This window comes from Mercenaria mercenaria, chromosome 15, assembly GCF_021730395.1.
Source record: "Mercenaria mercenaria strain notata chromosome 15, MADL_Memer_1, whole genome shotgun sequence".
NCBI classification, from domain to species: domain Eukaryota; kingdom Metazoa; phylum Mollusca; class Bivalvia; order Venerida; family Veneridae; genus Mercenaria; species Mercenaria mercenaria.
The window spans coordinates 27611101-27633312 of record NC_069375.1 but is presented as its reverse complement, the minus strand read 5'-3'; the positions used below and the strand labels follow the sequence as shown (position 1 = coordinate 27633312).

The window sequence follows — 22212 nt, the reverse complement described above, 5'->3', positions numbered from 1 at the left end:
CAAAAATTTGAAAAACGAAAGTGAACGCCTAGTTATTGGCGACTTCCGTTTGGGCGTACAGAGAGTCTATACACAGTGAACCAGTCATATGCTAGAGTTTTGAGACTGGTCTGCAAACTTGAGTTTTACAACCTTATACCAAGGATAAGGTACAGATTCAATTCAGTTTACCGGTACTGGTAGTATAAAACTGTACAAAGTCTCACGAAAGCGTCAAAGAGTTGTAAAACAATTATGCCCAGACTGTTGTAATAAGAAGGTGGAAATATGTAGTAGTCATATATCTAAAATGATCAATATGAATAATTCAGTTTTGAAACTTTAAAGTGAATACTTTTTATGGCTAATGAGGATTCAGCTACCATTGCTATGAAATTCTTGTTACCGCTTCTCAGACTTTAGTTCCAAAGTGTCACTACTCTCACCAGTACTTGTCATAACTGTCTTTAGATGAAGAAAAAAATTGCTTTTGAAAGAAAATCGCCAACTCGAAAGACATAATCTCACATTCCTTCAAATCAACTCGCATTGTTTTATATGTGGATACATTATATGCTTTATCATACATACGTGCTTGGAGAAAGTCTGTTGAGTCCTATATTCAGAGAAATGAAATAAAGTTCTTGTTCACAAGCATTTATGACAGACACGTATTTCAGAAATAAAGGCTTCGGTCGCTGTGCAGCTGTCATTTTGGTGTAGAAAGAACCTTGTGGTAATCAAAATAAATATGACTTGAAAATAATTTTTTAAAGATTCTCTTGAAATGGAATAGTTGTTGTAATGCCATTAAATGGAATATAAGTAAATGTAAAATGTGACGGTGTGATATATCAGTATGAATATGTATATTGTGAGAATGCTGTTTTTAACCTGAATAAATTAGTTTTGCCCACTTGTGTTGGAGTTTTAAGTGACTGTACAAAGTATAAGGAGAGCTAACGTTCTTGAACTGGAGCAATTTTTTGCTTCATCTCTGTTTTAACTTAATGGATACGCTTTAGAATTAAAGTGAATAATTTGGCATCATCATCACCCATATCGTATTGCAAAAGGGCCATAACTATCACACCAGTATTTCACAAATGAATGAATGACCTGCTACCCTTAAACAGTTGCACCCTTACCACATCCCTACCTTAGATTATATTTGTGATTTACATCCCTTCATTCTCTCCTACATTTTTACTTCTTAATTTTTATTTGTAGATTTCATTCAAGGTGATGTTTTAGTATAGGAGGGATCGTGTTTGTATTCAAATCCGTTGTATTTTCTAATTTTAGAAATGATAAGACGCCGAATGTCCACAGTGATGTTTTTCTAACGGCCTTAACGTACTTAAAACACAAATTAAAATAAGCCATATCAATATATTTTTTTGATCAATGGAAAGATTATAGAGCAAGCAATTTGTTAATTACTTGTATTTATTATTTTGAAATAAAATGGATTAATTTTGAACACTTAACTTACTGTGTTTTTCTCTAAACCTTTTGAACATCACTACGCCGTTATTATATGTCATTTAAAATGGTTTTCGTATAAAAAAAATATTTGAATTCGAAAATATGAAAATTGTAAGTATTTTAAACTTTCTAAATTTTGAAAATCCATAAATAAGCGAAAAGGTTATTAATAATTAAAATTCTAATCCTGTAAGCATAAATGCATTTGTTTTTGCCCACAGAACAGATATTCCGGCATCCATTATCAGTCTTGTAATTTAAACAACTTCTCTGACACTACTTGCCATAATTACACGAAGTTTGGTCTGCAGCATCCTTTCAGGGCCTCCTCTTTAATATGTTCAAATAATTCTACCTTACCCCTGTTAGGGGTCGCTGGAGTGCAAACATGCACCCAACAGGGTCTGTAGCATACCTTCATGGATCTCTCGGGTTTGTTCAGATAGTTCTGTTTGGCCACTTTTGGGGTTCACCGAGATGAAAATTAAAAAGAAAAATATTCAAACTACTACTCAAAAAATGCTTGGATAGATCTTCATCAAGTTTGGTCTGTAGCGCCCTCTCTAAATTTGTTAGAATTATTTGCTTAGCCTCCTTAAGGCTTAGCTTGGGGTTAGGACCACCAGATCCCACCCACCACATTCTCCTCCGCTCCTGCCTAAGTTTAGCGAATATTATTTTGGCATTTTAAAATCTACTGAGCGTATGTGAAGATCATAAAACGCATTTTGTAACATTTCAGCGTGTTTGAGAAAATATGCATTTTACCGTCAATTCTCTTGACAATTCGCAGGGAAGTGTGCCATACAAGCAAGATTAATTGATGTATAATAATTACTGATTTTCGCGTCGGAACCCGAACGTCAGTTGTCAGGACCTGTGTCATATGACAGAATGGTTACAGAATCGTAGATTGATACCAGGGACTCTAAAGTCGATGCCAGGGCTGTCATATATTTCATTACTACCCATGAATATCACATTCATAGAACTTAGGCAGGGGCGAAGGATAGTGGGGTGGGTGGGATGGTCCTAACCTCAAGTGTCTGTGTCATAAGCCACTTCATATAGAACTTCACAAAACATGATTCGTATCACAAATACGAGCTGAAAGAAAAGGTTTGTGACTGCAAATCGGTACTTTAAAAAAAAATATATATATATACATATAATCGATTTTATATCATACCGGCCTTTTGATGAAAATGAATGATTTTGATGACGAAATAAAGACAGAACCTTGCCAAAAATTACATTAATGTTCATACTGAGCTGTATGAAATGATGTTTGATTTTAGCCCAGCTTTAAAATACCTTGAATCTGTCCTAACTTCAAGGTCCTGTGATATTTGGCTTGTAGCACTGAGTAATGGTCTTTTATACAGTGTTAAGCGCATCATATACATGATATAAGCACTGCAAATACAAGCAGAGGTACTTCGTAATAATACTGATATATGTTCAGCATGCACTACTGGATGCACATACCATTAAAATGGTTTAAAACCCTGTAAAATATCCATTAGAATAGGAAAACCCGTTAATTTACCCCATTAATCCTTGCATCACTTTATTTGATAGGTTTCACAATGTTACATGTTAAAATACCATTAAAACACTTATTTTTGACCATGAATCATGCCGTTAAAAATTTAGTTTGGTAGCTAAAACGTTAATGGCTTTGAAAAAATAGTGAAATTCTGTATATTTTGAATTTAACAGGATTATTCATGGCCCTTAAATTTGACTTAATGCCCATTAAATGTTCAGGTTCTGTACAATTTCATTTAAGAGTAAACTTAATGGCCCTTAACAGCAATTTGATGCACATTAAATCCTTCATTCTGTAAAATGTGATTTATATATTTTCAGAAGCACATATATATATATATATATATATATATATATATATATATATATATATATATATTTTTTTTTTTTTTTTTTTTTTTTTTTTTTTTTTTTTTTTTTTTTTTTTTTTGGCTTGCACTCGTCCCATTGAATGCTTGTAATTCCAGTCCCATATAGTTCTAAAATAGACTTTAATCACAATAAATACATACTACGCACACATCGTCTATAATATATCATGATGTTATGTTTAGTTGCATCGAAGTTATTTCCCCTTGATGCAGTTATGTCATTTTTTAAATGTTTGCCAAATTGTGTTCCTACAAAAAATCGGTTTTCTTCAATGAAAGTCGGATGAAACATATTAAATTATTTGATAACATCAATCAACATTATTTTGGTAAGGGTAAATACGTATTGATGCATGCCACTTTTTCTGTTTTTTTGTTTCTCCCTGTCCAAATAATCAGCATTTGTATAAGAACGTGGGTGGGGTAAGGAATTTACATTATAAAATGTGTTCAGACCAGTTTAGATTTTCAAATTTTCCAATCCTTGAGTAGAAACTAATGTTTATAGAGAAGTGAACAGTACAAAAGATTGTGAAGATTTACAGTCTGACTGAAATTCATTTGGGGCATGGGCAGATCAATGGCTTCTTCGTTTCAATGAATCAAAGAGTGTTGTAAGCTTGATGTGGGGGAGCTACTTGTGATGCATTCCCTCAAACATTCGCTCTTAGCTGTTTAAGTGCATGCACCTGAGCACAAAGTACTGTAGGAGAGCTAAATTGTGATCGCCCATTGTGCGCTGACATTGTCATCAACAGTTGCTTTTTGAATACACCTGACGCCTAATGTATGTACCAGTAAAAACTTGGTCAGGATGTTTGTCAATATAAAAATGTTGAATAGTTAAAACTACCCATATGGTCACTTGATCTATTAAACCTGTACCTGTAAACACTTCTCAATACAACACAATACAATACAATATTCATTTATTTTCTCATTTCATATGAACATATGACAGAATGAGGATACAATATGACAAATGTTTGAACGAGGCTGTTACATGTGTTTACATTACAAAATTATGAGAGAAAAAAGAAGAATCAAATATTCTTCTAGCTTTTTACATAACAGTACATATGTATAGATACTATAACTTGTGTAGAAATACGTAGTTTAAATCAATACGACAAATATCAATATAAAGTTGATTATCTTAAGTTGTCTAATTCTGTTGGCAAATATTCATGGCCCTTAATTTAGTATACCATTAAAATATAAAGAACTCATTAAAACTGAATCTGACATATCTAATGAGACCATTAATCAATTTTTAATAATTAACGGCCATTTACAGAGTATTAAAAACTTTAATGGCCCAATTAGTATTTACTTATTAATGTGGAATTAAGTGGTACTTTTTAATGGCACATTAATTTCATGCCAATTAAAAATTTTCATGGAGTTTTAAGGAGCCAATTAACTTATTTTAATGGTTTATTTTAAGCAGCTTTTCATGGCCATCAAAGTCATTTTAACAAGGTATATTTTACCAGGGTTTTAATATACTTATTTCATGGCTTTTTAATATATGGCATTAAAACTATGGTCATGAAAATCACATTAAATAGTAAGAAGTAATGGGTGAATTTTAATGGTGACCTGTTAAAACTCTGTTAAATACGTTTGAAAAAATAAGGCAATTTCATGACTCTTTTAATGGCATGTGCATCCAGTAGTGTATTTAAAGCTATGACAAGCTTGTATAATTATTTTCGAGAAAGGTATAAGGATTAAGATCGCGCTGAAGAGTTGATATACGTGCAAATAGACCAACTGGAAAATATTCACTGTTATCTTCAGCGTTTGTTTGTGCAGTTTGAAAACACAAAACGGAAAATCCACCTCGTTATATCCCAAAACAAAGCCACAGTTATGTTTTAAAAGAATCTTTGCATTCCAGAATCATTGAAATATACCCACAAATTAAAGAGCAGACGCCTGAAGGCATAAGCAGTCAGTAGAAAACACATGAATAATCAAAATAAAACAGTTCTGACAATATTAGTTATCTGCTTACAAAACAACAACAACAAAACAAGAAAAAAAAACAACGCAGTTAATATGCAAACTATACAGGTCGCTCAACCGTGACGATTTGACGACAAAAATGAAAATGTTGCAGGCTCATTTTGATTGGGCTTTCGTAGACGGTAGTGGGAATACATGCCCTCTAACATCTGTCCACGCCCTGGTTCTGGATGGAGCAGAACTAAAAATTTGCATATGGTTCAATTACTAAACAATGTAGAGACATCCGAAGATATGTAGAGTGTAAGAAGAAGATGCTGATAAAACAAAATTCGCTGAAAGACTAACAAGCTTTCAGCAACAAATTCTTGAATCTTACCTCATACATGGAAACAAATGTTCATGAGCCCAGAATTTGTATAAGAAGCCTCCGCGATGTTTAACAGACAAATTATCTGGTGATATTTTAATAACGCAACCAAGCAATCGGTTGATCCACGTTTCTTTTTCATTATCACATCGTTGTGTATGCCATGTGGAAAACTCTTCACTTACCATTAGTCGGAACTGGTATATATCGATCTCTTCAGACCGTTCAATATAAAATGTGTTATTCGCTACTTTTTAATTTTTCAGCTTGAACATTTTGGCTTGGGTGTTTCCAAAACTTTCACTTTAATGTTTTTGATACTATATCTTTGGATATGGTGCCCGCTTTTCTATTCCCTCTTTTGACAGAATCTGTGTTATGCAGGCTCAATAGCCTCAGTACCCATCTATAAATTTCAATTTTAGGTCTGCCAGTTGTTTCCTCGTTATGGACAAATCCATTATTTTAGCTGGGGACCATACATCGCTTTTCATGGAATTCATTCTCGCATACTATGGTTCGCTGGTAGAACCTCTGGTACATTTCTCCGATATATGTTTCAGCCAACTAGAGACTTTTTGCGACAAATTTTAGCAAATCAATCAAAGTTAAAGGAGTTAATCTTTATAGATCTCACTTACTCAGTGAATTATACCGTAGTTTGTTAAGCAGAGATGGCTACATATCAGGTTATGCCTTTTCTTACTTTATTTCTTCACTTCTACGGCTTCCTTCGAAAATGACCAATGAAGTACTTGATCGCTATACACTTAGTTAGAGGAGCTGCCCGAATATGGCTACATACACATGAATTATAATATAGTAATAGAAATGAGGATAGGGTGCATATTTAAGAAATTGATGGTAGGAAGACAAAAAAGAAAATATTTCTAAATTGATATAGTACTTATGGACACCTGTAATATTAAGTACTTTGTGGATAAGGATGTACTTCTGAGTTATTCTTTCTAGCGCACCAGGTTTGCTTAAACAGGTAAAAATTTAACGCCCTGTCATCTCAACTCGGGACGCCTCTTTCTCATTGATAAAAAAATGTAAACAAAAAAAATCAGAGTGGTATTAGCATTGCAAGGGCATAACATGACATTCTACACAATGAGTACCTTAAGCAGTACAGATATCTAAGATGCTACACAGGTCTGGTGGGTTAAATGCATAACGTCGATCACTTGAAATTGTTCTTGAAAAAGTGGTTAATTTTAGTTTATTGACATGTTTTTTTAATTTTCCCACGACTTCTCGGCGATTCACTGCAAAAAGTATAACTGCGCTGGACGAACGGTAATTCTAATAATCAACAGGAGACAACTAAGGTGTCAGCACGTGTAAGATTTTTTTTAAAAAAACTGTCGATGTTCATAATTTCTTATCATATAATGAATCCTATGTGTCTTAAATATCTAAAAATTATTACTTTCTATTGACTTTTATCAAAAAACATACTACTTACAGTGGACTATTTTGCGAATCGAGCTCATTTCTTCTTTCAGTTGTGAGGCACTTCCGTTTTCCGTCTTACGTTTTGACAACAATAACAAATTACAAAATGAATTAAAAAAAGTCAAATATAAACCGACTGCTACTCAGTGTAAGGGTAGTTGTTATTAAAACATTATACTTGTTCATTACGTTATGAGATAACAACAGTCACCGGTTATTTTGTGAGAACCCATGCGCGTGGGTGACGTCATCCAATCCAGGTGCGTAGCACGGTCGTAAAAATAGTAACCATTCACTGTTGATTTTAGTATGTCGTGTTAGAATCGAATTAACAAGTTCCCAAGGTTTTCGTTCTTCTGCAAAACAATATGTCACTCAGGCCTACGGCCTTCGTGATATATTCTTACGCTTAAGAACTCAAAATACGGGTTATTCTACGATAAACCACGATTGGGAACTTATTATTTCTTAATTACACTAGTGTAATTTATCAAATTTATGTAATGGCTTTATTACACTCTCGCAATGTCAAACATGTGATAGATTACGGTTTGAATGCCTGACAGATTATAAATTGGCACAGTTACGAACCAAAATAAGTGTTTCACGAGTTTTAATTTTAAAACTGTGTATTAATTTGGTTAGAAATTCAATGTTGCAATCTTTGACACAGCGGCGCGTAACGGCAAAGATTGTAAAAATGCTAAGCATACACTACTAGTACTTCCTTTTATTTTTAAAATAACCTCCTATTTAAAGCAACTGTCGAAACTGTACTTAAAAACGAAAGGTGAATAATGAAATATGTTGTCCACAATGAGGACCATATACGTATACTACTCCATTTCAGAATTCTAGATGCAATGTCTCTGTCTCAAAAAAAATATGCCTAGTTTGTCATTTTTATTGAGTCTTTTATCATTTTTGTTTCAAATCATGCCTCTGTCAGAACAACTTGTATATCTGATACATTGCTAAAGTAACACATAAGCTCAGATAGTGATTGGCTTCTTTTCCATTCTGTAATTGCTATATTTAATTATAGTTCAAATAATAGGATTTTGGTCATTTATAAACGATTTGGGTTTATCATAGTGATCCAGAGCACAACACCACCTATTATGTTATATACAATAGTACAATAGTGAAACGGAATCAACTATTTTTAAGAGCAAGTACTCGTTGAAAAATACGATGTACGAATTAGGACCAATCAGAAACAAGTTCTATAAACAGCGCCGATCAAAACGCACTTCTGCTTTAGTATAAATCGGTAGACCTTATAGCGGACGCAGTGAACCAGTGGAACACTGTTTGACTACGAAACAAGGGGTCGCGAATTCGAGCCCCCGCTTCTCCAACTAGACAGTACTAACATTGAGAAAAGTGTCCTGTGTAAATATGCTCTAATACCGGGCACGCTAAAGACTGGAATTGGTTCTTTTTTTTATATCTTGCACTACCCTCCCACTAAGATTACTAACAGTCTTCTGGAAGAGACGCTTATATGAGTAACCGTTGGCGACTATAAATAAACTTGTTAACAAACAAAGTGTAAGGACGGATAAATCATTTAAAAGAAGACATTTCACATTCATGGACTAAAGAAGAGTTGCAGAATTGTAACTAGGTTTAGAGTTTTAGGGCCAGTGCATAAGAATTTTACCTTAACGCTAGTTAATATATATAGCAAATATCAGCATCGGAAAGCTGAGGCAGAGACACAGAGATTGTTCATCTCTTAAGACAGTTGGAGAGTTCCAGCTTACAGACGAGATTTAGTGTTATTGGCGAAGTACAGTCAAGGCATCGGGTTTATACCTATAAAGTTGCTGAATGCTCTTTGTGACTGCATATAGGCGCTGTGCATCCAACATATCGAGTTGCAGCTTCAATTCAGAAGGCATTGGTTGAAGAATTCGTATGTTGTTAATTCAACGACGTCGTCTGACGGGAACTTCAACAAAAGGACAAGTCAAGTTTATAAGTTTGAGCTGATTTTCAATAGTTGAAGGTTGTTATTTTAAAATATAATGTGATTTACCCCATCATTTACGAATCACTGGTACACGAATCATTTAGGCGAGGTAGCCAGAGAAAAAGTCTATGCATAAGATATATGATAATATAGGGGTAACCAGCTCTAAGTTTTAACAACAACAACAACAAAGGACATTCTGCATAGTTTGTCAGTCTATGACATAGTCACTTAAGCGAGTGGGCCCATTTTATTGATCAACATACTAAAGGCTTAGGCACTTCCCTAAGTCATTAACTCGTATCTTGACAACCTCGCCTCATGGTCACTTTTTATATGAGAATTTTTAAAGAACAGAAACATCAAGCCCTTGAGCTCAGATGTTTGACGTGTTGCATCGTGGAGTAATCCTCTATCAATGTTAATGACACACTAAGGGGTCGAAGGATGACTTGTTGTAATATGATTTTTCTCCACATTTCTGAAGAATTTGTATCATACCAAACTGAAGGTAAAATTTTAAAAACATTTGATGCATCAGGATTCTTTAAAGATAACAATATATATATATAAGTCTATTGTTATCTTCAAACAAATTCAACTCTCTCATCAATACTTCAACTGAGCCAAAAACATTATGGGATATCCATATAGTACAAAAGAGTGTCACAAATTTCCCTAAATTGCCAGAAAAGAAGTCATCGACAAATCAATTATTTTGGGCATCTGTTTCCTTCCCCCAATGAATAAAGTAATATAAATCAAGAATGGGTTATTTATTTAAAACACTGTGATACAGTTCCATAGAACACACTGCAAAGGAACAGATTGCCAACTTCTATGAATTTCCTTTATAAATAAAGGAATTCATTCAAATCAAGCACTTCACCAAGTTGCAAATTTCTGTTCTGAGTAAACGAAGAAAATATATAATGAAAACTAAATCCTAAGGCGCCAATTCTTCAAAGCATGAACTTCCATTATTTTTTGCTAACAAAATCAGACGTTCCATAAATTTATAGGTACACAACTTGAACATTATTAAAAACTTTTCACAAATAATTAACCCTATCCACAGAGACAGCCTGTCAAATCTGTTATATTTACCTGGTGAAAACCAAGGCGATATAACGCTCCCTCTAAAGCCTTGGATGACCCCAGTATAATTACTCAGATTCGGGAAATCATGCAAAGATGATGGTGCAAAAATACCTAGACTAAATTTATACCCTGGCTATTCCTTTTCAGAAGGGTGTTATTGTAAACACATGCCAGATATTTTCTGAAAATCCATCATGTAAAGGTTTTATATTTGAGCTTTTAAATTTTGGCATCTTCGAGAGGAAAGTATAGTGAAATCATATGAAATAAAAACAAAAACTGTCCAAAAATAGCAATTGACCCCTATAGTATCCTCAAAATCATGCCTGTGGGATTAAAACTGTCTCTCCCAAGGGTTCTTTTAGAGCTTGCCCGTGGTGTCAAAATTTGCCCTGCAAATATCGAGGGCTCAACGCGATACTAGTCTATCCCCTTCTATTTCTATATGCATTTGGACGAGTTTCGCTCTCGATATGTATAATAAAGACCTATATAGGAAAATACATATTCCCTGTAAAACCTCCGAGAGCTAAGATACTTTGCATTTAGAATTGTGCAATGGTCCTCTACCCAGAAATCATTTATCCACTTGAGCCATCGCAGTCCTTTTGTTTATTAGTTTACAATATATAACATGTTTTAATTTCAATAAAAATATGTATAAGAATATGCTAAACTTGTCGTAAGATGTTATTTGTAAGCCCCTCGTGGCATCATTATACTTGGTATTACGTACCTGACAACGTGTATGTTCTTCGCAATATCATCGAATGTATACAATAATAACCCAAATATCTTAACATTTAAATATCACTGTAATTAAGGATCGAGAAAATTTATTTAAATGAAAAAAAAAGATACAATGTACTCTCACTTAGTGCAAACATTCAATACTTTGAAATAAGCAAATGCAAATCAATTTTCCAAAACAATATTGCTAGAATCGAAAACAGATTAATATTGATAATTCGAGGGTCCTTTAGGCACTTAGGACATTCTGACACTTACCCCACACAATACTAGTTAAGACTACGAGATCCCAAAGCCTTGAAAGAATCTGAATGAATAATGTTATTGATATAACCCAAAACAAACTATTCGAAATGTGTCGAAATGTCTCGTAACATGATAATTCAATTACAAAAAGCTTTTAAAGATATACTTTATCGATGTTGAACTTAACTTCGATTGATATTCACCCAATGAAGACACCTTGTAAAGACTTTAAGACATGGGGTCATCTTATTAGCAAAACTCAACAAAATGATATAAAAACTTTCAAACATACAGACAATGTAATTGTTCAAGGGCTCATTTTGTAAACATAGCTGAATCAACACATACACTTTACAGTTTTAACATTTTGATAAAAACATGCAAAAACAGTTCGAAAACTTTCCCTAGAACTATTCGTAGATCCTACTATTACGTTGTACTGAAAATGAAGAGGTTTACATTCGTTATTGGTGCTGAATCTGTTAGCGTATTCTTCATTAAGGTATGACCCATATAATAGTGTACCTCCTTTTGAAGAGTATTCAATTCCTTCAATAAACCTACTTTGACTTAAATGTTTCATGGGGCATAGGTTCAAGTCCCACTGGGACCAAGTTTTTCCGCTTACATAATAACTTTAAGTTTAGACTTAAGTTACTATTGACTGATTGTACAAAACTGAAAAGTTTTCATTTGATAAGTGATTTCTTGCTGTCCAAAGTTTATCTCTGAAACAGAATGGGACAGAGTTAGACATCTTTAAAAATAATAAGTTACATACGGTAAAGCTTTTACTATTTTGTCTAATATGTTTAAATTACATAAAGTCTTTACTATTTTACACCTCCAGGTTGCGTAGTTTAATACTAACCCTCATAAAATCAATATCCACACAGGTGGGATATTTGAAAAACACTGTTAGTGTTTTACCTAAATATTACCGGATTATGTCTTCACCAAGGTAAAGATTTCTTTTTTTCACCAAGCAAATGACCAAATGCTTACCTTAACGTGTTTTTCCATTTATATGATATTTTATATGTATATATGTTGAAGCCAAAATGGAAGAGTGGACACTTAATGTGTGGCCTCTTTTTTTACGGAAGAAATTAAGGTTATTTTTTAAATGAAGTGAGTAACATTAAAAGCAGTCCCACAGGACTCGACCTTAATTTTACAATGTTGGAATTTGAATTTTGTTTCATTTAATCCTTTTACTTGAGGCACCCTAGAAATATATTTATTTTGTGATTTACTGTTTTATAATGAACACGTTGGTGTTTCTTTTATCAAAATTGATTTTATAATGAATTCTCTGCAAACGTTTTGGACAGTGGCCATCACTTTGAATTTGTATCTACTTGAGCATGCGGAAATATCATGGATTATACAAAAAAATTAATAAAAACGGCACAGTAAAATGTAGTTTAAATTTTGCATACATGTCTCTTACTGGATACTGTATATTGTTGTTACATTGCTTTGATCATCTGAAATATTCAACATCTGAGGGTGATACATAAATGATAAGCATCAAAATCACTCTGTGTGGAGTACGTAACTTCCTTGTTCTTTTTTCATATCAAAACATTTGCGTAGAACTTGCAATATGTCTCGCAAGAAAATAATGTGCAAACTTCTCAATCAAAGAAAAGATCAGTGAAACGTATATATTTACTGGACCAATTCCGTCCATCATCTGAACCTCAGTATATTCCTGAACAAACTGCATTTTTCTCTTTTCAAACTTTGTCTGCATGATTTTTACAAGATCATGTCTACCAATATCTTCAAGTATCCGGGACAAGAACGTTTCTGAAATTAGATAAGAACAACTATCTTTTAGACAAGAAAATAGTCGTGAATTATATTTAACGATCGAGAAAAGCGAAAAACGGAAGTTTACAGTATTATCAACTTATTTGTAAAGATGTCAAAACATCTATGATCTTAGTACCATGTACCTAAAAGCTCAAAACTGAAACGTAAATCCGTTGGACACTAAAACTAGAAATACCAATGCATAGATAGATACAGTTCCTCAAGTTCAGGTAGGCTAGGGAAGGCTTTCACGTTTATATAATTACTTGCAGATTTTCAAATCTGCAAGAACATCGTTCGATGCCCGTACGAGCTCATCTATGGCACGTGCGGTTCTCGGACGGGGCTCTTGAGAGCCGCTCCCGACTTTAAAAAAAATATCTGCAAGCTCATGGAGAACTCGGGAGCTCGGTGAAACGAGTTCCCGAGACATGTTAGAGTTGAAAAAATCCGTACGACGCTCATACGAGTCAAAGATGTACGTACGAACACAGTACGAGTTCGCCAAAATTCGACTGAAAACCTACCCGGACGGAGCCCGTAGCGTTCTTGTGAACGGGATAAAAGGCCAATTCAGTTAGGGAGGTATAATAGTTACCAGAATAACACTAGCTCATGAGCTGAACTTGCTTTATGCCAAAATCAAAGGAATGTATCCGTGGAGCTTCCAGATATAAGCAAGAATGGCATATTTATTCATAATGCTGTAACACCTGCTTTGTAGACTCAACAGGTAGAGTCATATTATGTACAGGCACTGTTAAACAAGAACTTTTAATGTCCCATTTCAACTTTTTTAAAGGAACTGGCCTTCAGATTAAAACTATCTTTCTTATGAACATAAGGATATGGGTTGTTATTTCCAAACCTAGCTTGAACAAAAGAGCCATGATAACCTTTGATCGCTCAACTGTGTAAATGGGCCTACAGCCTCTGAGTGTTAAAAAGATAAGAAGATAGATATTCTGACCATGTTTTATGAAGATAGTGTCATAAATATGGCTTCTAGAATGTTAACAAGCGTTCATTTGATTTGAGTGGGTGACCTTGTTTTTAATCTCACATGACCCAGTTTGAAATGTTTCCTAGGAATCATCACATTGAACATTCTGACCAAGTTTCATGAAGATATGGTCATAATGTGGCCTCTAGAGTGCTAACAAGTTTTTATTTTGATGTGAGCGAGTGACCTAGTTTTTGAATCCACATCACTCAGATTTAAACCTGGCCTTGGAATCATCAAGATAAATAGTTTGATCAAGTTTCATAATGATAGGGTCAGAAATGTGGCTTCTTGAGTGTTAAAAATGCTTTTTCCTAAATTTGAGCGGGTGACCTAGTTTTAGACCCCACAGAACTTGACCTAGGAATCATTTAGATGAAAATTCAGACCGACCAAAATTATGAAGCTAGATTTATAAATGTGGTCGCAAGAGTGTTAACGACCTGTTCCTTTGATTTGACAAGGTGACCTGGTTTTCGACTCCATACGTTCCAGTTTCGAACTTTTCATAGGAATCATCAAGGTAAGTCTTCTGATCAAGTTTCCTGAAGATAGGAATATAAATGTTGGCATCTAGAGTGTTAACAAACTTCTCCTTTCATTTGATCAGGTGATCTAGCTTTTGGTACAACGTGATCAAGATACGAACTTGACCTAAAAGTCATCAAAAAAAAGAAAAACATTCTAAGTCTCATGTTAAAAAGGTTTTCCTTTGATTTTAGCGAGTGATCTGCGACCTGTTTTTGACCGCCTTGATCCAGAATGAGATTCTTGTTTGGCCTAGAGGTTATAAAGACAAATATTCTGACTAATTCACGTCAGTTTCAAACTTAAAATGTGGTCCCTAGAGTTTTAACATCAATTTCCATTGATCTGGCCTACTGACCAAATTTATTACCAAATATAACCAAGTTTGAAACTTTGCTCCAAGACCCTCCAGATAAACATTTTTACCAAATTTCATGACGGTATAGTCATAAATGTGGTCTGAAGAGTGTAAACAAGCTGTTCCATTAATTTGCCCGGGTGATCTAGTTTTTGACCCCGTATTATAGATTCGAAATTAACTAAGAAGTCATAAAGACAAGCATTCCGACCAATACTTATGAGATTCTAATTTAAACTGTGACCTCTGGCGTGTTAATAAGATTTTTCTTTGATACTGCCTACTGACCTTGTTTTGGAGCCCACATGACCCAGTTTCAAACTTTGTCTGGAGGTCACCAGGACAAACATTCTGACCAAATTCATAAAGATTGGTTCACAGCTGTGACCTCTGGAGTGTTAAAGGCACTGACCTCAAAATTTGGCTAAAATGATCTTTCTTTCAAATTGAAGTTTGTTCACATAATGAACATTACAATATATGTTTCTAGAATATTTTAAAAATTCCAAATCAAGCAAAAAAGATGACCTCGTCTCGAATCGAAACCCGAACCGCAGCGGCAATAAATGTCAATTTCCTGTCTTCGCAACCAATACTGCTTCAGCAGAATTAGTGAATTATGACTTCAAAATATATAGATATTTATAATCGAGACAGTTTACCTCGAGTTAAGCAGTACAAACGCTTTTCGATTTTCATCGTAAACAGTAGTAAAAACAGCAAATTCCACGTGCTTCCGTAACATATAATTTGTCAGTAATTAAGTTTTAAAGCCTTCTTTAGAAAACAAGTATTTATTTCCAAATATCTGAAAAAATATATATTTTATATTTCATATGAATAACTTTGTTAAATCTTGATGAGTTCGAAAGGGAAGTATCTTCAAATCTACTTGTCTTTTTAATGTGTATACCAGCTTGTTTTAATAGTTTCTTGATATGTCATTTTACTGATGAAACAAAGTTTGAATACACAAAAGAAAATGCTACAGAACAACGCCCAAGTTCAACGACTTTTATGGTACCAAGGAATAGCAAGCATCCACAAAGGTGCTTTGAGTATCATGTGAAATTCCTGAAATTAGGACCAGTTTAACTTTGACAGTGAATTTGGAAGAATACAGCGAAGAACCAAAGTAGACTTGATAATGCCCACCCGTGTTACTTATCAACAAGAAATGATAATTCTTATACTGGCCAGCATGTATAGGTCATCATTTGTAATGGTATTTCATTCATCTTTGTCTAATTATCGTTGAAATTTTCTAGATTTTGAAAGGATGCGACTGTGCTTATATGAAGTTAAGCAATTAAAGCATGAATAACAAGAGAAATCTTTTTGATAGAACTGGTATTCTAGTACACATGAAAATGTACCTCTACGGTTAAAGAAGTTAATGTTATGGGTATCAAATCATTTTATCGCAGTCTTTTTGGGTTGGAGTTCTGCCTGCCATACGTGGTCATATGAATCATACAACTGGCTTGGGAAAGTCAATGGTTTAACTAGGCGGCCAACCATGCCTGAAATAATACTAGGGGGGCGGCATCAGGGGCCTTCTCCACAATTAAAACTAGAACGTTGCCATATATCTTTAACTATGCCGGTGTAACGGTATACAGAAAATTACAAACAAAGGTTATCTTGACATATTTTATATAATTAATGCAATTCAGTCACTGATTATATAATACTTTTGATAAGGTATGAGTGGGATAACTTTTATCTAAACTGTCCCATGACTTAAGAACAGGGTGGGGGTAAGAGTGAGGTTAGGTGCACCATAAACCGGTTAGAGCTCCCCAGTGGAAGTTTTGCCACTGACCGTTCCAAGGCAGTGCTCCACTGTGTTCCTTTGTTTGTTTGTTTGTTTAATCCTTGCGTGTTTGCTTTGTGTGTGTAGTGTGCTTGTGTTGATCGTGTGCGCGTTTTGGGAGGCTATGTTTTTAGAACAATTGTGTAACAATTTGTGTAGCTCTGGTCAACCGAGTACCATAATCCAGTATATTATGTTTAAGTTTTCATTTACATATAAGAAACAGGGGCATATTAATCAGATATATATACCTGTCTGAATTAGCATCTGTGTCACTTCCGTCTCTTTACATTCGAGACCAACAAGGAACAAACTTGTGTCGGCTTCAATACAGATCTTTATAGCATCGGTCTCATCCCAAAAATATTTGGCTGCAAGAGTAGCTCTCTCGTCGTCGTTTAGGTGGGTGCTGATTGTTTTCATGATATCAACAAGTGGTTTATTAATTTTGGTGATTTTGCCTGGCAAGAATATTATAGAAATTATGTTAAATTCATATATATATATATATATATATATATATATATATATATATATATATATATATATATATATATATATATATATATATATATATTGTATGTAGTGAAGATCAAAGCCCCGCATAAACAATAATACCGGTATAACTCTGCAAAGGGGTATCGTTTTTCGCATTATTAAAATCATGATTTCATCATTAAATCTAAAATTATACATTTTTATCATGTCTTGGAAATCGGCTATTGAAAATGTTAATCTTTATCGATTACCTTCACAGACCTAAGACAACTTGAGAAGGCCACGTCACGGTAGAATCACACATCAAACGTAGTAGGTTTATATTCTGGGACTCGTAAATGTTCTTACCCTGACAGATTTTTAGCAACTTTATACCATACTCAGAATATCTTATAAAAGCTTTCGAACTGCATGAAATACACAAAAATGCAGTCATTAATAAAACAATGCCTGTAAAACCCATTTATAATTTGGTAGCGTTTACTTGTGTAAATATGGCAGTAACGTTAGTTCATGAATGTTGGTGTATAACACTTGAAAATAGAAATAAGGAAGTCTTATCTAAGCGCAAATGCTGAAATCATTTTACCCTTAAATTGTTTTCTGACATTTGAGACAAGGTTTGTTTTGGGGTTTTTTATAGAATAACAGTATGAGATAGGTATCCCGCACTGCTTGTCTCACACTATTATATTTATTTCTTTGGGTTTAGCGTCGTTTTCCAACAGCAATTTCTGCTGTCACGGCGGGCAGTTAACCTTTCCAGAGCTCCTGAATTCTGTGCCAGTACTAACCTGTTCTCTGCCAATAACTACCAACTTCTCCACATGAATCAGAGGTAGAGAACCAATGTTTTCAAATATACTGTCTTATCAATCGTCATGGAGAACATGTGCATTGTCCGGAGTTCGACTTATGACACCGTGACCCGTATATCTGTGAACTACATTTTGGGCTAAGCTGGCGGACTTGGTGAGTAAAAGTAAATTTGATTCACCTGTAAACATGAGTTAATAATACAATCCTATCATAGGCTTCACATATGCCGAAAATGTTGGTACACATTCTGAACGTCGGTTACGACTTTTGTTAATCCGAAACAGATTAACTGGTCACCAAGATATTGTTCTGAATACTTAGTTACCTATCAGGCATCGACTGTAATGATTGAGCAGCCAGGTTTCAGGGGTTAAATCGCCAGTAACCATCTTGTTGTGCAGCAACAATAGCATCTGTTTCTTCTTTCTTGCAGCCATTTCAGCTAGCCTCAAATCGTTTGCATTCTGAAGTTGCCAGTATGATGAAACGATATCTGTGTTACATCTTAGTATTTTCTTGATGAATGGTCTTGGTATGTGCGCGTTTTCCGAGTCAGTCTACCAAACATTGATGTGGAGGTGAGTTTTGATAAGTAATACAGTTTGTTACGGGGCATGTCCTGCTTTAATTTACTAAAACCCGAACGAGTATTATATGAAAACCAGAGTTTGTAGCTGAGCCTTCCTATTTACTGAAAATATGGCCCACTGCATCGGTTCTGACCAAATAGTCATGAATATGTTCAAGAATAACTAACAAATAAACAAAAACTGTTGCCTATGTCAAACTGAAAGTATGCTTTCTGACTGCTTACGAACCCGTCGAGCATCTTCGGACTTTTTCGGAAGAATCCTCCGAAACGAGGCTATAATTTATAAATAGATGCAAAATATATCATATGCCCAAACGATAACGTGATTTTTACAAACTTAGCACATGGAATTCAACAATTTTGTAACTCACAAAAACTTCATGAAAATCATTCTTATAATACAGGTAATATACAGCTATACTACAAGATTTCATAAGGACAATTCAGGCCCTTCCCGAATAAAAGTGTTTTTACAACTTCGTCTGTAAACTTTTTCAGTTAATCTCTTTTCAGTATAGTTTTAAGAATATAAATGAGTAACTGTCTTACACTGCAGAAACAAAGTATACGTATGATTGAAATTTACCTAAATACACTTATTTATGTACACATGGCTACATTAATTTAGTAAGATTTTAGACATTAAACACATTGTCTTGGCCTAGTATATGTCACTGTCAATTTTAAATTTAAATTTTGTACATCTCATATTTTTCGTGCAAGTCGTGCATAATTACCATCATGGAAATACAGTTATTTTGTTGCGCGTCTTAAATGGATATTCGTTTGAAACAATCTTAAAATCACGTGATCCCGAAGAAATTCCGACTGATTACGGAAAAGCGATAAACATGAAAGTAGGACAAAATGACCCCCCATGTCAGTCTAAGAAAATACAGAAACAATCATTTGTTTCTCTGTACATGTGTTGATTTCAAGGGAATATTGCACGGCTGTCGTAATGTTTAGTACTATATTTCAAAATGTGTAGTCTTTTTTTAAGATTTATGTCTATTCATTTGTCTTTATTTTGCACCTTTAAAAATTTTAGCCACTCTCTTATGTTTGAATGAGGTTTGCTTAGGTTGTAATGTGATGAAGTAATCTAGCTGGTTGGTGGAGATGACTAACCAGGTGCATGCATGCCTGAAATAGTGCCTTGAAGGGCAGTTGGGTTTGGACATTCCTGCCCGGTGGAACACATGGGGTGTTCCTCCCTTGACAAAAAAATTGGATTTTCGTCTTGGGAGAGGCCTGTGGGTTGATATGATTTTTCTATAGTAAGGAACTTACAGAACTTTTGTCTTTACACTTACTTTAATTAAGATTGTAGATAAATTTGTCCTGTGTGATTAGTCACAGCTTTAAGATCATCCATACATCATTTTTCAAAGAGGGGAAATTGTCATTTACTTGTGGAGAATTAACAAGAACTATAAATGTAGAAATTCTGAAAATGAACTGACCTGTTGAATTGTCCAAGGTGTCGGTGTACTATTTAATATATGGGTATCTGTGCTATCCCTATTGAGCTAAGCAGACGGTCAAAAGTTGATTTCATCCTAGGCATTCTATGAAATGGTCTACCATTAAGAAACAAAAACACCTAGTCATACATTATTTCAAGTTCAGTGTTGTTGAGAAATAGTGAAGGCAACAGGTCTACTTGCTTGTTATGTCTCCCATCACACAGACATATTGATTTACTCCAGTGTGTGTGTGTGTGTGTGTGTGTGTGTCTGTCTGTCACAAAGCTTGTCCGCACTCTTAAGTCAAACATTTCTCATCCGATCTTCACCAAACTTGAACAAAATGTGTTTGACCATAAGACCCCGGCCAAGTTCGATAACTAGCCAAATCGGTCCAGGCATATTGGAGTTACAGCCCTTGAATTAACGAAAAATCTGCCTTTTAACTCGACTATTCTAGCTATTCTACTCACCCTGGCGTCGGTGTTGGTGTCACACCTTGGTTAAGTTTCTGCATGCAAGTACATACAGCAATCATTTAAAGGCATATAACTTTGAAACTTATTTTTTCTTTTTCTAGGTCAATTACCAACCTCACTGGGTCAAGTTCCATAACTCTGACATGTATTTTGAGCAAATTATGCCCCTTTTGGACTTAGAAAATTCTGGTTAAAGTTTTACATGCAAGTCACTATCTCCAAAACTAATGAAGATATTGAATTGAAACTTCACATGTGTCTTCGGGGTTATAAAACTAGTTGATAGCAGCAAGTCCCATAACTCTGACCTGCATTTTAGCCAAATTATGCCCCCTTGGACTTAGAAAATCCTGGTTAAAGTTTTGCGTGCAAGTACTTACAGCTAGAACTTAAAGGCATACAGATTTGAAACTTATTTTTTTCATTTTCTAGGTCAATTACCAACCTCACTGGGTCAAGTCCCATAACTCTGACATGTATTTTGGGCAAATTATGCCCCTTTTGGACTTAGAAAATTCTGGTTAAAGTTTTACATGCAAGTTTAATACTTATAATCTCCAAAACTAATGCAGATATTGAATTGAAACTTCACTTGTGCCTTCGGGGTTATAAAACTAGTTGATAGCAGTAAGTCCCATAACTCTGATATGCATTTTGGTCAAATTATGTCCTCTTCTGAACTTAAAACTCTTTTGATATTTAACATTTTGGGTAATATTTTCCTGCTTCTGGTACAATATTTTGAATAGTCTAGCTTGGCTGTCTTACGGACAGCTCTTGTTACTCTTGTCTGCGCTCTAAGTCAAACATTTTTCATCCGATCTTCACAAAACTTGAACAAAATGTGTTTGACCATGAGACCTGAGCCAAGATTGATAATAGCCAAATCAGTCCAGGCATTTTGGAGTTACGGCCCTTGAATTACAGAAAAATCTGCTTTTTTACTCTTGTCTTTATTCTAAGTCAAACATTTCTCATCCGATCTTCACCAAACTTGAACAAAATGTGTTTGACCATACGACCTTGGTCTAGTTTGATAACTAGCCAAATCGGTTTAGGCATTTTGGAGTTATGGCCCTTGAATTACTGAAAAATCAGCAGTTTTGCTCTTGTCCGCACTCTAAGTCGAACATTTCTCATCCGATCTTCACCAAATTTGAACAAAATTTGTTTGACCACAAGACCTCGAACAAGTTAGATAATGTCAGCCAAATCGGTGTAGGCATTTTGGAGTTCTTGCTCTTGAATTGTAGTGAGTAAACAGTATATAAAGACTGACTTGCTATTTAGATGATTAAGGCAGTTGTGGGAGACATTCGCTTTTGCACAAAAGCAGCTCTACTTTGAGAAAAGTTTTCAGCATGCATATTAATTGGTACATTTCAGGTCCGATTTAGAACTTCAGTTGAAGTGTTTTCATCATGAAGATAGACAAATGAATACAAATTGGCCGGCATCTGCAACGATCAGTGTTAACGCAACTCCATTACAAATACAGCGTGCAGAAAAATAAAACGGCACGTCGGCCACTTTACCTCAAGGAAGTTTGCCGGCCGGGTTGAA

General features: G+C 34.7%; 1 protein-coding gene across 1 annotated transcript; it reads right to left on the bottom strand.

The window, feature by feature from the left end:
• Positions 1-11066: 11066 nt before the first annotated feature.
• On the bottom strand, positions 11067-18653 carry LOC128548990 (uncharacterized). The gene is made up of 3 exons (XM_053524865.1): positions 18435-18653; positions 17044-17253; positions 11067-13081 (listed from the first exon to the last, which is right to left on the bottom strand). The coding sequence occupies exons 1-3, from the start codon at positions 18544-18546 to the stop codon at positions 12849-12851; spliced, it is 555 nt and encodes a 184-aa protein (XP_053380840.1). The 5' UTR covers positions 18547-18653; the 3' UTR covers positions 11067-12848.
• Between the last annotated feature and the right edge of the window lie 3559 nt (positions 18654-22212).

Excerpts from the sequence above, each read along its gene's own strand:
- LOC128548990 (XM_053524865.1), bottom strand. The coding sequence starts at position 18,546 with ATGGCTGCAAGAAAGAAGAAACAGATGCTATTGTTGCTGCACAACAAG. Across the intron at positions 17,254-18,434 it reads TTACAGTCGATGCCTGATAG|GCAAAATCACCAAAATTAAT; the intron begins GTAACTAAGTAT and ends TATTCTTGCCAG. Across the intron at positions 13,082-17,043 it reads ACAGATGCTAATTCAGACAG|AAACGTTCTTGTCCCGGATA; the intron begins GTATATATATCT and ends ATCTAATTTCAG.